Source organism: Solanum tuberosum, unplaced genomic scaffold, assembly GCF_000226075.1.
Source record: "Solanum tuberosum cultivar DM 1-3 516 R44 unplaced genomic scaffold, SolTub_3.0 scf00090, whole genome shotgun sequence".
Lineage (NCBI taxonomy): Eukaryota > Viridiplantae > Streptophyta > Magnoliopsida > Solanales > Solanaceae > Solanum > Solanum tuberosum.
The window spans coordinates 1352966-1369498 of record NW_006239013.1 but is presented as its reverse complement, the minus strand read 5'-3'; the positions used below and the strand labels follow the sequence as shown (position 1 = coordinate 1369498).

The 16533-nt window shown below is 36.5% G+C and overlaps 1 protein-coding gene across 2 annotated transcripts in view; it reads left to right on the top strand.

Moving 5' to 3' along the window:
• The window catches only part of LOC102587154 (protein furry homolog-like), a 42908-nt gene that overhangs the window by 13426 nt on the left and 12949 nt on the right, over positions 1-16533 (top strand). The window contains exons 4-13 of one of the 2 annotated variants that reach the window (XM_006346807.2): positions 6747-6819; positions 6914-6971; positions 10318-10413; positions 10675-10792; positions 10860-11126; positions 11430-11531; positions 11672-12029; positions 12126-12239; positions 13904-14529; positions 14641-14837. In XM_006346807.2, the coding sequence (XP_006346869.1) occupies positions 6747-6819; positions 6914-6971; positions 10318-10413; positions 10675-10792; positions 10860-11126; positions 11430-11531; positions 11672-12029; positions 12126-12239; positions 13904-14529; positions 14641-14837 (2009 nt within the window). Of the gene's footprint in view, positions 1-6746; positions 6820-6913; positions 6972-10317; positions 10414-10674; positions 10793-10859; positions 11127-11429; positions 11532-11619; positions 12030-12125; positions 12240-13903; positions 14530-14640; positions 14838-16533 lie in introns of those variants that run through there. The other variant, XM_015308566.1, reaches the window with a different exon arrangement.

Here is a 16533-nt window from a genome sequence, read left to right as displayed (position 1 = left end):
GAAACTTATGGATTCAACTACAAAATATGGTTAGAAATAAAGAAATTGCTATACTTCAACTATTTATGATAAGATTACTTGTATTTATTGGCTCAAATTTATTATAGGGAGCAAGTCACCACAAGTATTTATGATTTGACATCCTCTAACATTTGTTACGCTTTGATGTTAGCTAACTTCCTCTCAGAGTTATGTGTACGAAGACCATTTTCTTCATGCGATTAGTTGTATCAAACTGAGAGCAATGCATTTTATTGATCACTCCTCATTATAATTTTTTTTGGATGAAAAACAAAAAATTGACCATCAATCTGCAAATTTAAAGCTTTGTGAAGAATACAGTTCTCCAATCTATCTACACAATGCTTCATAATGGATAATCGTAGAAATCTCTGACATAAGATTCTTAATTAGAATATATTCTTCTCCAAAAAGTTTCACATTTATCCAGGATAAATTTGTAAGGTAATTGTTGCTTCCAATTACACACACAAGTTTACGTGGTCGCGCAAGTAAAATAGTGGCTCTAAAAAAGCCGGATTATCGAACCAAATGACTTGTCGATTAATTATTTTTACTATATTATACTAGTCTAATTATTTATTCAAGAGTGCCAAAAGAATTTACCTTATTAGAATGCAAGAATAAAAGACGTATACTAATGATTGGGAAAATCCAAGTCTGCAACTTACTTAGAATTCATGAATAGTATCTTCTTCTATGGACTTCAATTAGTTATCAAATCGCTGATTTACAAGGTTGAATGTATGATCATGGTCTCCCGATCTCTAATCGCCTACCACAATAGATAGTCTACCTACATCGTTGAGCAGGGATAAACTAAACCAATTGTGGAGCATTGAGTTTTCATCTTGTTTAGCAACCAAGCAAGGTCTCTAGGTATATTCCTATCCTAGATACAAATTAACCCTAATTTCTAGAGAAGATCATGCTCCTTTTGTCCCACGTTCTATCCTCTTATTCCTCTTCCGAGTTCAATTCGGACAATACATTTGTTTCAATGGTGGCCAATCACAAAATACTAAATCAAGAACAAAAGAACAATTTATATGATAACCAACATCAATCCATAAAATTTAATACTAAACAATCATTCGTAACTGCAACCGCAAAATAAGGGTCTTTAGTTACTGATGCCTAAGAAAAAGAAAAGAACCGTAAAAAGTATAATGACTTTTCCTCACAAAGTTATCTCGCAAGTATATCCCCCTCTATAATTATTCTTATGGACTATTTATATATGTAGGAAACTCTAAATAAAATAATTGAGTCCAAAACAAATTGGGAAACCAAAACCCAAAAGAAATTGGGTTCCGCTTGAACCATGCTGGGCCGCCTCAATCTGTGCGTGTATTCAAATTTTGACACGTGGCCCATGTAATACTTCAATTCAAATTCTTCTTGCACTTCTCCTATATTAAAATTATATATTATTATATTCAATTTAATCTATTAAGCTGTCTGTTTGATTTCCTTCTGTAATCTTCCATCTTTTATTAGTTTAAGCTCCAAACTTTTCCAACTTTACACCAATTACTCCTACAAATAAAATACACTATTAAGCACAATCCATGAAATTCATGCTCAACAAGGACAAATACAAATAATAAATGTGAGGCAAATAATAATTAGAAATATGTATTTTTGGCCTCACATCAACACCCCACACTTAAACTTTTGGTCGTCCTCGAGCAAGCATTAAAGTTCATCTAAAAAATCAAATTAGGAATGCCACCACTTTAGTTGATACAAGCAATTAGGCCAGCCACAAATTTCAACAAATCAAGTACACTTCTCAATTATTATGCCAGATACACAAATAAACAACAAACCTCTAACATCCTAACCTCAAGGAAGCACTCTAAACTCATCAAATTTGAGCTTGCTCACTTACTCTCGTCAAAGAAAGTTAATAAAATCACCTATTTATCATGAAACAAGTGCCCTCACAAGAAGAAACAGTCCACACACTCAATAGAAACTTGAAGAAACAGAACAAAAGCCTTATGATGAAGTGGTTGTGGAGATTTCCTAAAGAGGAGCAGGCCCTTTGGTTAGAGTGATTTAGGCCAAGTATGAGAAGATAGACCACTTGAAAACTAAGGAAGCGACTTCTGCCTATGATATTAGCCTATGGAGATCAATCAGAAATTTGTGGCATTGTTTCTTTCAAAGAACTAGATTCAATGTAAACAATGGAAGAAAGATTTTGTTTTGGGACAATAATTGGTTTGGAAATGGCAGCCTCAAACAACTCTTTCCAGACATCTATCTATTGAATCAGCAACATCAGGCCACTGTGCAAGAAGTTTGGTCCATCCATGGATGGAACTTAACATACAGAAGGATGATACAAGACTGGGAGGTGGATAGACTAGCTGAATTTTATGGCACCCTGGACCATTTTGGAGGATTGAAAGAGGGAGAAGACACTCTTAGGTGGATTCAACACAACAAAGGTGTCTTCACAGTTAGCTCTGCCTACAAAATCAAATGGGGACTCAACTCAGATTTTTGCCTTGGAAGTTTATCTGGAAAGTCAAAATTCCATATAAGGTGGCAGTCTTTACTTGGTTGGTAGTTAAAGAGGCGATACTAACACAAGAGAATCTAATGAAGAGGGGAATACATGTGTCCTAGATGTGTTTTTTGTGAGCAACAGGCAGAGACAATCAACCATCTATTTCTTCATTGCAAGGTGGTTAGACAACTGTGGCACTTATTTACTAGCTTCAGGGGCACAAACTGGACCATGCCACAAAGGCAAGTCAGGCTATAGAAAGCTGGAACAATGAAGGCAGTGGCAGTACAGACCAAAGCAGATGGAGAATTGTCCCAGCAGTGATTTGGTGGACCATATGGAAGGAGAGAAATATGAGATGCTATGAGAGTATTAGTAGTCCTTCACACAGGATTAAAATGAATTGCATAATCACCTTTTGCTATTGGTGCAGTTCTGAGTATGTAGATGATCCTATAGCTATTATAGATATCCTAGGTTCTTTGTAAGATGAAGTAGGATCTAGTTTTGTTTTGTTTTGAGTACATGCAACTGTATGTAGCTCCATGATGTAAATTTGGGATCCCAGCCTTTAGTGCTGAAGATTAATACACAAAATTGTTACCTTTGTCAAAAAAATAATATAAATTAAGGACTTAGCATCAAAGAACAACTCTCACACTCACAAATAAAATTCACATGTATGCATAAAGAATCATAGGTTTGCCCATTATGTACATCTCCACTAATTAAGCATGCTTGAATAAAATCAAATATGACTTTAGCGGGTTGTAATATAGGCTAGATGATGGGTAGGAAAACTATATAATAGTGACTTACACTTCCCTAAGCACTTTGCACTTATAGATTTCATCACCAATTATTTTCTTCTCTTTATTTTCGGTCCTCTATAATTATTTCACAAGTAATTCTCATCATCTCAAAATGCTTCAATTATTTTTTTTTTCTCAAAGAATTTTTTGTTTTTCTCTTTTATTTTTTTCATGTCACATTCTTTCTAAAAGGGCTTTTTAATCACTTTGTAGCCATCATTGATTACCTTTTTCACTCAACCATCCCTTTTTCTTTAGATTTAACAATTATAAATAAGTTTATGCTATAGGGCTCAAGGAAGCAAGGTGTAAAAATTAGGAATTCAACAAAAGAGTCGAGGTAAAAATATGGCTACCAACGAAAAACTACAGGCTCAAAGGAGCTACTAGTGATATAATATTTGAAAAGGCTAAACTTAACAAGACAAATCAAAGAAAGCCTAATATCATCTCCTAAACAAAGCAACACTTTTTATTTTGCTTCAATAACATGCAGGACAAGTTCTAGACTGAGATGCAAATTCTCACCACACATGTCATGAGTATCAATCAAAGATGAATCAATTCTACTTCTAAGAGAAACAGGGTCATAACAAACTATAAAATAAAATAAGTTATATATAAAGTCGCAACCATGAGCCTCAGTGTCAAAAAGTCTGCAATTTCATTAGCAATCAATCATTCACAAGAAAGTACTAGTCAAAATTAGGCCCAAATAACAAGTATCAAACAAATCAAAAGGGTGTTTTCTTTTCTCTCCAACAAAATAAAAATAAAAAGAAAAAATTTACTTCCTAAAAAAATTACTTGGTTCAAATGGACTATCCTCAGGAAAAGAACTGAAAACAAAAGCCGAGGAACCCATCCTAAAAATGAAAAGACTCAATAAAACAATAAAAACTAGGAATTCATTCCCCCACCCCACACTTAAAACATGTCACTGTCCCCAGTGCAACAATTCAATACATAAGCTAAGAGTGAAAGAAAGAACTCCCTGAGGCCTCTAGGCCTAGCTAGCAGCATGTTCTCTCAATTTTTTTCATCAAGGGTCGTACACACCCCACACTTAAGCTCAAACATGCTCCTTTGCTTCAAATTCTTGGGTACTCAGACTTCCCCTATTCTGCAAAAATAACACAAAAAGAAGTGACACTAAAAAAAATAATAAAAAAATAAGAAGCTACACTACAAATTGGGTTGCTTCTCAATAAGCACCTAATTTGACATCGCAGCACGGCACAATTAAGTTCACCACTTTTTTTTTCTTTTATTATTATTTTAAAAAAAAAACTTAAATAAATAAAAAGAAAAAGTATAGCCTAGAAAAACAATTAATTTCCAAGTTCCCGACAGTGGCGCCAAAAACTTGTTGCTTCCAATTGCACGCGCAAGTAATATAGTGGCTCTAAAAGAGCCAGATTATCGAACCCAAATGACTTGTCGATTAATTATTTTTACTAAATTATTCTTGTCTAATTATTTATTCAAGAGTGCCAAAAGAATTTACCTTATTAGAATGCAAGAATAAAAGACGTATACTAATGATTGGGAAAATCAAGGCTGCAACTTACTTAGAATTCATGCATAGTATCTTCTTCTATGGACGATTTACAAAGTTGAATGTATGATAATGGTCTCCCGACCTCTAATTGCCTACCACAATTGACAATCTAACTACATCGTTGAGTGGGGATAAACTGAACCAATTGTGGAGCATTAAGTTTACATCTTGTTTAGTAACCAAGAAAGGTCTCTAGGTATATCCCTATCCTAGATACAAATCAACCCTAATTTCTAGAGAAGATCATGCTCCTTTTGTCCCACGTTCTATCCTCTTATTCCTCTCCCGAGTTCAATTCGGACAATACATTTATTTCAATGGTGGCAAATCACAAAATATTAAATCAAGAACAAAAGAACAACTTATATGATAACCAACTTCAATTCATAAAATTTAATACTAAACAATCATTCGTATCCGCAGCCCCAAAATAAGGGTCTTTAACTACTGATGCCTAAGATAAGAAAAAGAAGAAAAAACCCTAAAAAGTATAATGACTTTTCCTCATAAAGTTATCTCGCAAGTATATCCCCCTCTATAATTAGTCTTATGGACTATTTGCAGATTACATGGAACAGAAGTCTTATACCTAAAGGCTTGAGATTGTTAATAAATGACTGCCTAAGGATTTTCTTCAGGTGAATAGGATCCTCATCCTTTTACCTTTACAGGGACTCTAGTGTGTGTTTGTGTGAACTGGGTCGTACCAAATTTTCTTCACCTCCTAATGTTTGCCTCCAACGCACCTTATTCTTATTAGTATTTAGTTTAAACAACTAAAAACTGTAAAGTGCAGTGTAATAATGAACACACGATTTAACGTGGAAAACCACTTGGCTCAAAAAGTGTAAAAATCATGGCCTACCCCTGTAGTTTTTAACTCTAAAACTCCACTGAACATAATGAGCCAAAATCATATTGCAACTCCTGCAATCTAAGCCAAAACTCTAAGAGGGTGTTTGGATTGGCTTATTTTAAGTGCTTTTGGATTTTAAGCTCTTTTTCTACTTTTTGTAGTGTTCGGGAAAGATAAAAGGTACTTTTAATCACTTACTTTTAGGCCAAAAAAGTACAAAAATGAATTGCTTGAATGCTCTGAACTGCTTGCACGGTCTCTCAATAATCTGCAAAACAGTACACACAATATGTACCAATCTCGTTAGTAAGCATGCAGGTAAGGAAACCAATTAATCCTTAGTTTTTTTCAAAGGAGGACTCCTGGAAATGAAACCAAATCAATCGGATTCTTTTTCAGTGAAGGATTCCTAGGCTGCATCTTACCCAAAATAGCCACAGGGTTGGCTATACTTAGAATCCTTTTACAACTCAATTTGTTAGAAAAATCTTGTGTAATTACCCCAAATATATTACAGGAATTTGAATGAAGACAGTCAGACACACTGATATGTTTCCTAAAATATATCAGCACAGGACTTGTGTCGCTAAACACTTGTATGAGTCTTAAGGACCTGGTTCTCATTTCACATATCACAATCAATACACAAAGCACATTGTGTTTGTTTATCATCAAATTTCATCAATACTCAACAGCTCTTCAATTTTAGTTCTTATGGGGTTCACTACAAGATGTTTGAAGAGAACTACAAAGAAAACAATTCACTTATGAGAAATGGAACTCAAAAGTCTCAATTTTATCCCTTATTTCGAAGTACCTTTTTTAAAACTCAATTGTCCAAGCAAAGAAAAGAATATGTATTGTTCTATTTTTGTAAACTATTCATGTTTGTACCTGAACTGTATCATATAGTAAATAATCCTAAATCTGTAAGTTTCTGTTGGAAGCATCTGACATGCTTCTTGGATGATTTAGCTTGCTGTGGAATGCATCTTTTGCTCTGCATGTATTCGCTTCGTAGAGTGTTGTCCACAAGAAGGACTTACAGGTACATTTGTAGAGTTAATGTCATCAACAAGTATTCCTTTCCCTAGGTAGCTAGTCAAGTTCTATTAAGTTTAATGTGCTTTTCCAAACTGCAGAGAAGCTATGGATCGGGCTTGAAAATTTTGTTTTCGATTGGTTAATAAATGCAGACAGGTAATGACTAGTCAAGCTAATACATAATTTCATGGCACTCAACTTCCTTTTCATTTTTTCCAGAATGAAAGCTATAAATACTGACAGCTGTTTTGCTCCACTTCTATTTGGTCCTCTCTCTATACTAGAATCACAAATCCGATCTTGGTATTCCTATTATTTTGTTTCTACGGTATGCCTAATTTTTTTATTTGAAATTTATGCATCTCTACAGTGACATGTTCAGATTGGACATACATTCTTCAAACCTTGTTGTTACCTCACCTCTAACTTTCAAGTGACACAATTCTTAATTAATTTCATGTGCATAAAAAGTTCTGTGGAACTAGCTCTGATTATTTTGAGAGGGCATGCCTCTCCTAAAGTGTACTTTTTGTCCTAGCATAGTGAAGTGGGGTAAGGGGATAAAAATTGGTGGCTAAACACTGAGGGATTTATAGACAAAATCAGGTCTTGGTGGAATTCTTTTGCATACACAGGGAAACCAGACTACATTTTAGCATGTAAATTGAAAGCACTGAAGGGTAAGCTCAAGGAGTGGAGTAAGGAAGAATAAGGAAATCTGTTTTTGCAAAGATCCAATCTGTTAAACAAGATGACAACTCTGGACTTTATTATTGACAATAGAGCACTAAACAGAGGAAGAGGTTGCATTAAAGGCAACTACTCTCTTGGAGTATGAAGAGCTACACAAGAACGAAGAGACTGCATGGAGGCAAAGATCTAGAATTTTGTGGCTAAAAGAAGGTGACAACAACACAAAGTTCTTCCACAATTCAGCTAATGCACATAAAAGAAGTAATTGTATTGACCAACTGGAAGTAGACAAAGTAACAAAGGAGATCATACAGATCTATAAGAAGTTGTACACAGAAATAGAGAGATGGAGACCAGTAGGAAACATGATAAACTGTCCTACAATCTCAGAAGCAAAAAAAGTACAATTACAAGCCAAATTTGAGGAGGAGGTGCTCAGCTGCCTCAAAAAGTTCTATAGATAAATCCCCTGGACCTGATGGATGCACAATGGGCTTCTTCGTCACATGTTGGGAAGTTCTAAAACATGACATTATGAATTACTTCCACAACTTCTATGAACATGAGATATTTGAAAAGAGCTTCAATGCAACATATATTGCACTGATTCCCAAAAAAGAAGGGGCTAAGGAGTTAAAAGATTTTAGACCAATTAGCTTGATAGGCAGTTTCTACAAGCTTTTGTCTAAAGTGTTGACTGAAAGGATCAAAGGGGTGATGGATAAACTGGTAGACTCCCAACAAATGGCTTTCATTCAAGGCAGACAAATTATGGGTGCAGTATTGATAGCTAATGAAGCAGTAGACTCAAGACTATCACAAAAGATGCCTGGAATCCTATGCAAATTGGATCTAGTGTTGTTAAAACTGAAATAGCAAGATGAATTGAATCAGAAGAATAATCTTTATTGAACTTCAAGCTGATTAAATAAGTAGAGGAGCAATACAACTGAAACAGAACATTGTTTTTTGGATAAAATCCGGTGACAATTCTCCACTCATGTCCTTCCAGAGCTGGGTAAGTCATCTTCAAGGGCATCTCCCCGATCCATTCTTCCCAGCGCCCCTCAATCAAATCCATAACTGTTGTTGCTTGTGCAGGAGTAACTAGAGAACTTCAAATTGCAATAAAAAAGTAGTCAACTAAGAAAGACCGGAAGTCCATGCGAGCCGGGCAGATATTAACCAAAACGATACCCTCCTCAAAAGGGCCTGAAATCAAAGACCCAGTCAGGGATAGAGTTGAGAATGACATTAAAATTGAACATGGACTACTAAAAGACTGCTAACATGCCTAGAAAATAGGAACAACTATAACTAGTTATTAGGATAATGACTAAAAGAAAACTAATCTCCTAACAATTAGCTGAAGTCTCTACCCCATTCCAAATAGATCCTGAGACACGTAACCACATCTCCTCCTAAATTAGGAGCTGCAAACTCCCAACTTTCTCTAAGATATTCAAATCTGCTAACATGAAATGACTTTGTAAAAATGTCCGCCACTTGATTCTCTGATTTGCAATAGAGTAAACCACTTCACCGTTTTATAAACTTCCTTCAAGAAATAAAACTTGATGTTGAAGTGCTTGGTCCTTCCATGAAACACGGGATCTTTGGATATGGCTATGGCAGCTTGATTATCCACAAGGATCTCATTGCTTTTTTCTTGCTCCAACTGCAAATTGATCAAAATTTTCCTAACCCATAGTGCTTGATTAACAGTGGCTGCTGCGATGAATTCTGCTTCAACTGGTGATTGTGCTACTATTTCCTGTTTCTTTGAGCACCATGAGAAACACCCTGATCCAAAAGTGAAACAATAACCAGACGTGCTTTTCATATCACCAGTTGACCCCCCCCCCCCCCCCCAATCACTATCAAAATTCCACGGAGTTTGAAATTCTGACTTTTGCTAAATCTGATGCCATAGGTTAGAGTTCCTTTAAAATACCTAACCACTCTTTTGACAGCCATCATGTGCAACTCACTTGCACAACTTAAAAACCTGGATAAAACACTCACAGGAAACAAGATGTCAGGCCTTGTTGTTGTGAGATACATCAAACATCCAATTAAGCTTCAATATACTCCTTCATCAACTAGTTCAACTCCATCATCCTTTTGCAGCTTTTCTTTTTGATTAATTGGAGTACTCACACTTTAGCATTCTTCCATTCTAAATCTTTTTAAAATCTCCTTCATATATTTCTTTTGACAAACAAAGACTTCATTCTGAGTTTGCTTGATCTCCACTCCCAGAAAATAAGTCAGCTTGTATATGGTGGACCATCTGGAATGAAAGAAATGCTAGGTGTTTCGAAGACAGGAGTAGAACAGTGCAGAAAATTAAAACAGATTGTATTTTGCTTTTGTGTTTTTGGTGTACAAAGAACTCTCCTATAGATGCAGAAAATATCCTCAAGTGTTAGAGTCATGCTAGGATTAGGAGTTCTTTATTATATTGCTATGCTTTGACTTGCTGTAAAGGTGTTTAGCACTACCTAAGTGCTGAGTTATAATACAAATGTTACTTGTTCAAAAAAAATAAAAATAGATGTTTCGGCCTTAAACTGGAGGACTCCTGTCTTGTAGGCTTGTGATACTATGAAGATCAGGTTTTTGTATCTTTCCAAGCGTTATAACTTTGCTCTCTATAAATATGTTTTTATTGCCATTGCAATGACCAAGAGAGACTATCTGTGATCGACCTTGACTTATTCTCATTCTTGTGTCAGATGGTAGAATAATGGAAATAAGGCTATTGACCTTGAAGTTTTTGTGGTATTGTGACACTTTATTATTGCAGGGTTGTTAGCCAGGTTGATTACCCTTCATTGGTTGATTTAAGGGGGCTTCTTCTGGACTTGGTTGCCCAACTCCTTGGTGCCTTATCAAGGATCAGGTAAGTGAATGGTACTCCTACCTTTATAGTCCAATATTTTCAAACTCACTCACTTGATCCCAACTTGAATGGAATTTATTTTAACAAGGATAAATAACAAGTTTCATGAGAGTTGTATGTGAGCGGTAAAACCTGACCCTATACACATCATACAGTTTGTGTACTTCACTTCACAAATGATTTTGATCAGTGAGAATGTCAAGTTCAGCCACGTGTTTCATTAATGTGAGGTGTTAACGTTTCCCCTTTCTCTGTCACCAGATTTAGTTCAGTGACAGAGCGCTTCTTCATGGAACTCAACACACGGCGGATAGATACTAGTGTTGCTAGAAGTGAAACACTAAGTATTATAAATGGAATGCGCTACTTGAAGCTTGGGGTATGCGGTATTTTATTTGACTGAATTAATTTGCATTGAGGTACTATAAAGATAAAGATATTTCCAGGTAAAGACAGAAGGTGGACTGAATGCTTCAGCTTCCTTTGTGGCTAAAGCTAACCCACTTAATCGTGCTCCACATAAACGAAAAAGCGAACTTCATCATGCCTTATGCAATATGCTATCAAACATCTTAGCGCCTCTTGCAGATAGTGGAAAAGGTCAATGGCCTCCTTCATTCATAGATCCTGCACTAACTTTATGGTACGAAGCTGTGGCACGAATAAGGGTTCAGCTCATGCATTGGATGGACAAGCAAAGCAAACATATTGCTGTAAGCATCTTAAAAAGTCCAATTAGATTTTTGAGAACTTCCACCTGTCTTACTCTGGTGTTTTTCCATCTAAGATGAAAAATAGATGAGGTGAATAGCAGATCAAATTAACCCATAGAAAAGTCTCAAAATATTTTAGCTGGACTGCTTTAATGTTTCCTGACTTCTTGACCAAGTTGTCTCTTTCTCATTCTGTTGTCCACAGTGCATGCTGTTTTCTTACACTTTTGTTTCTGGACAATGTTTTCTGGTTGCTTTCTTCTCATTCTGTTTACTCTAATTTGTATATGTTTTGCAACCCAGGTTGGCTATCCTTTAGTTACACTTCTCCTGTGTCTTGGTGATCCGCATTTTTTCCTCAGTTACTTTGGTCCTCATATGGAGCAACTCTATAAGCATTTGAGGGTAAGCTTTGGGAACAAAGTAAAAAGTTACTGTAGTTGCTTCTCACTTTTTCTTTTGCATCAACTGAGTCATGTATCTACTTATGCAGTTGCTATGGGTAAGATCATTGAAAGAATAATATAACATTGGTCTTTCTGTAGGACAAGAGCCACCGATTCATGGCTTTAGACTGTTTACACCGCGTCTTAAGATTTTACCTGAGTGTTCATGGTGATTCCCAGCCTCCAAATCGTGTATGGGATTACCTAGACAGTGTGTCGTCACAACTCCTTACAGTTCTCAGAAAAGGCATGCTTACCCAAGATGTGCAACATGATAAACTAGTAGAATTCTGTGTGACCATTGCTGAACACAACATTGATTTTGCTATGAACCATACGATCTTGGAATTGCTGAAGCCAGATAGTCCGAGTGAAGCCAAAGTTATTGGTCTTCGTGCTTTGCTTGCCATTGTCATGTCTCCTACCAGCCAGCATGTTGGATTGGAAATTCTTCATGGTAAATATAGTGCCCTTAGTTTCTTGGTATTCTTTTGTTCATTGTTTTGGCCTTGTTATTCTGGAGTCATCATTTTGTTATGACCAAAATTGACAGCTCGTGGTATTGGCCACTACATCCCAAAAGTGAAGGCTGCAATTGAGTCAGTTTTGAGATCTTGTCACAAAACCTACAGCCAGGCTCTTCTTACTTCCTCAAGGACCACCATTGGTAATCATCTTAAATACGTAGCTTATGTTCTTGAACCTTTATATGAGCTTGCGTATGTATGGTTGAGTTGCATACTTGATTTTGCCAATTTCTCAGAATTCAATCTAAGAACTTTGTAAATATTTTGGTTTATTTACAATCTTTTTGAGATGCTTTTCTCACTGCTCAGAAGACATTGTTTGTTGGTCAGCTGTTATTCTCACAATAGACCTATAGAGACATACATCTTTGACGCCGCATACATTACTTAAGTTGGTCAAGCCTCGTTGAATTCTTTGCTTTCTCTGTCTGTTCATGTATTGATATATGCCATTTGAACTATGAATCACTGAACTCTGAAGTATATGTGGATTTTCGCAACTAAAATACACCAAACATTGCCTATGTAATCCTCACACAGGTAGAACTCTGATTTGGGCTGTTCTCAATATGATTTTGGGACTCAGATGTCTTGTGGGTAATGCAAATACGAGAAATATACTTTTGGTTGAATACATGTTCCTTTGTTTCTCTGTGATGTGAATGATAACATATTGTGACTGATGTACTTGAGACAAGATATAACCAAGCTCCCTTCCCCGTGGCTTTGTTCTGAAGCCTTGCTGCCTCCTACTGGCTATGCCTTACGACTTCCTCTCCTTTCAAACAAGTAGGCAGGTCCTGGATTTGTTAACCTGGTTTCCAGGTCTTCCTCGTATAACAATTCTCACCAAATATATTTATCAATTAAAAAAATCAATGATGAGCAAAGATATGATTTCTTATTTATTTTTGTCTTATATCGATTCTAACCAAAGAGAGTTACCACAAAAGGGTAATGCTGGAGCAAATATATGATTTCTTATTTAGGTTGTCCACAGTACAATATGAGGTTCATAGGAGAATACAACAACTATCGTGAGGCGTTAGCTCCGAGGAATTGTGCATATTTTATTTTTTTACTTAAAAAATAGAACACACAAATTTAAAATATGAAAAGACATTTTAAATATATTCCGATAAAAAATGTTGAAAAATATACTGAGCTCAAAAGCAATATGTCCAGCAATTTTGTTAAACATACATTCTAAATAAAGACATACTAAGTCACCAAATTTAGAAAATAAATTAAAGATTATTTTCAGTCAAATACTAAAAAATAATCAAGAGTTAAGTGTTTATGGGTGCACAAATTGGACATTATAAGGTGCAGATCATTGAAAATGTGTTATTACAGTTTGACAACTCAAGACATAAGATATTCACTAGACAAATATCTCACCTTTCAAGGGATTAGTATAATGTGACTTGAGCCCCAAGGGTTGCCTTGAAGTGTTTTAGAGCCCACCTCACTTTGCTTAAATTTGCAATCCTTACAACATTCAGCGGTTTTTTTTTGTTTGGAGAGAAGTGATGTGTTGGATTGTAATGTAGCAATAAACATTACACAAACCAAATCAACGTTTATGATTTGGATTTTGTAATTGAAACCTTTGGATGTTTGTTCACCATCCAACATCTTTTTGGCCATACCTCTTAGTATATTTGCCTTTTCACATACCGTTAATCCCCTAGGGAATATTTTCTTATCTTATCTTTGGATCTCTTCTTTCGAATTGCCTCTAGATTGTCTCAAAGGGAATTTTGTGCCAAATTGGTTTAATATAAATGCTTTTGTGCCACAGATGCTGTAATAAAGGAAAAGTCTCAGGGTTATCTATTTCGCTCAGTTCTGAAGTGTATACCGTATCTGATTGAAGAAGTTGGCCGAAGTGATAAAATAACCGGGATAATACCTCAACATGGTATCAGTATTGATCCAGGTGTGCGTGAGGAAGCTGTACAGGTACTCAATCGCATTGTAAGATACCTTCCACATCGTCGATTTGCAGTTATGAGAGGGATGGCAAACTTTATTATGCGTCTTCCAGATGAGTTACCTCTTCTCATTCAAACGTCTCTGAAGCGCCTTTTGGAACTTATGTGTTTCTGGAGAGCTTGCCTAACTGACGATAGGGTGGAGTATGATGTTTCAGATGCAAAGCGTGTTCAGAGAACTGAGGGATTCAAGAAGTCTTCTTTCCATCACTCCCAAACAATTGAATTTCATGCTTCGGAGATAGATGCAGTTGGTCTTATATTCCTTAGTTCTGTGGATAGTCAGATTCGACACACAGCACTGGAGTTACTGCGTTGTGTCCGTGCCTTGCGAAACGATATTAGGGAACTTTCATTGCATGATCGATCAGATCATATCTTGAGAAATGAAGCTGAACCCATATTTATAATTGATGTTTTAGAAGAGAATGGGGTATGTAACATCTCTTTCCTTTGTAGTGCATTCTGAGCATTCAAGTACCTCTGTTATTTCTGATTAAGAGATTCAGGTATTTATCTGGTAAGGAGCTATTTGTTTTTGCAGGATGATATAGTTCAGAGCTGTTACTGGGATTCAGGGCGTCCATTTGATCTGAGGCGAGAGTCTGATCCTGTACCCCCTGATGTTACTCTCCAATCTATACTATTTGATAGCCCTGATAAGCACAGATGGGGTCGTTGTCTTAGTGAGCTTGTGAAGTATGCTGCTGAGCTGTGTCCAAGTTCTGTTCAGGATGCAAAGTAAGCCATTTGTGTATGGACATCTAAGACGTGAAAGTTGTGCCTTTAAGCATCATTTATCTTTTATAAGCAATTTTTTGGGTATACTTGGGAAAGTCTAAACTGTAAGAAATATATAGGAAAAAATATTATTGAATTGTATTTCTAAATAGTTACATTGAGACCCTATTTATAGACACTACATTGGAATCCTTTTCCAACTAGGATTCCTATTCTTATTCTTATTCCTATTCATATTCCTATTCTAAGTAGGAAATACTTATTTCTATTCTAACACTCCCCCTCAAGCTGGTGCATACAAATCATATGTACCTAGCTTGTTACAGATGTAATTAATACGAGGACATGTGAGGGACTTGGTGAAGATATCTGCAAGCTGATCATTTGACTTCACAAATTTTGTAACAATATCTCCCGAGAGTATCTTTTCTCTGACAAAGTGACAGTCAATCTCAATGTGCTTAGTCCTTTCATGAAACACTGGATTTGATGCGATATGAAGAGCCGCTTGATTATCACACACAAGTTCCATCTGATCAACTTTGCCAAATTTTAGTTCTCCCAGCAACTGTTTGATCCAAACTAGCTCACAAGTTGCTGTCGCCATTGCTCGATATTCTGATTCTGCACTAGATCGAGCAACCACACTTTGTTTCTTACTTTTCCACGACACCAAATTACCTCCTACTAAAACACAATATCCGGATGTCGAACGTCTGTCAGAGGGTGATCCTGCCCAATCAGCGTCTGTATATCCAATGATATGCTCATGGCCTTGATCCTCAAAGAGTAGTCCTTTACCGGGAGCTGACTTTATATATCGCAGAATACGCACAACTGCTTCCCAATGACTATCACAAGGGGAAGTCATAAACTGACTTACAACACTCACAGGAAAAGAGATGTCAGGTCTAGTCACTGTGAGATAATTCAACTTTCCAACAAGCCGTCTATACCTTTCAGGATTACTAAGTGGCTCCCCCTGTCCTGGAAGGAGTTTAACATTCGGATCCATAGGAGTGTCAATAGGTCTACATCCCATCATTCCTGTCTCCTCAAGAATGTCTAAGGCATACTTGCGTTGAGAAATAACAATACCTGATCTAGACTGAGCAACCTCAATACCTAGAAAATACTTCAATCTGCCAAGGTCTTTAGTCTGGAAGTGCTTAAAGAGATGCTGCTTCAATTTGGTGATACCATCTTGATCATTACCAGTGATAACAATATCATCAACGTAAACAACCAAATAGATACATAGACTTGGTGCAGAATGACGATAAAACACAGAGTGATCAGCTCCACTACGAGTCATGCCAAACTCCTGAATTACTGTGCTAAACTTCCCAAACCAAGCTCGAGGAGACTGTTTCAGACCATAGAGTGACCTACGCAATCGACATACAAGGCTACTAGACTCCCCCTGAGCAACAAAACCAGGTGGTTGCTCCATATAGACTTCTTCCTCAAGATCACCATGCAGAAAAGCATTCTTAATGTCAAACTGATGAAGAGGCCAATGACGAACGGCAGCCATAGATAGAAAAAGACGAACAGATGCAATTTTAGCCACAGGAGCAAAAGTGTCACTATAATCTAGCCCAAATATCTGAGTATACCCTTTGGCAACAAGGCGAGCCTTAAGTCGATCAACCTGACCGTCTGGACCAATTTTGACTGCATAAACCCAACGACA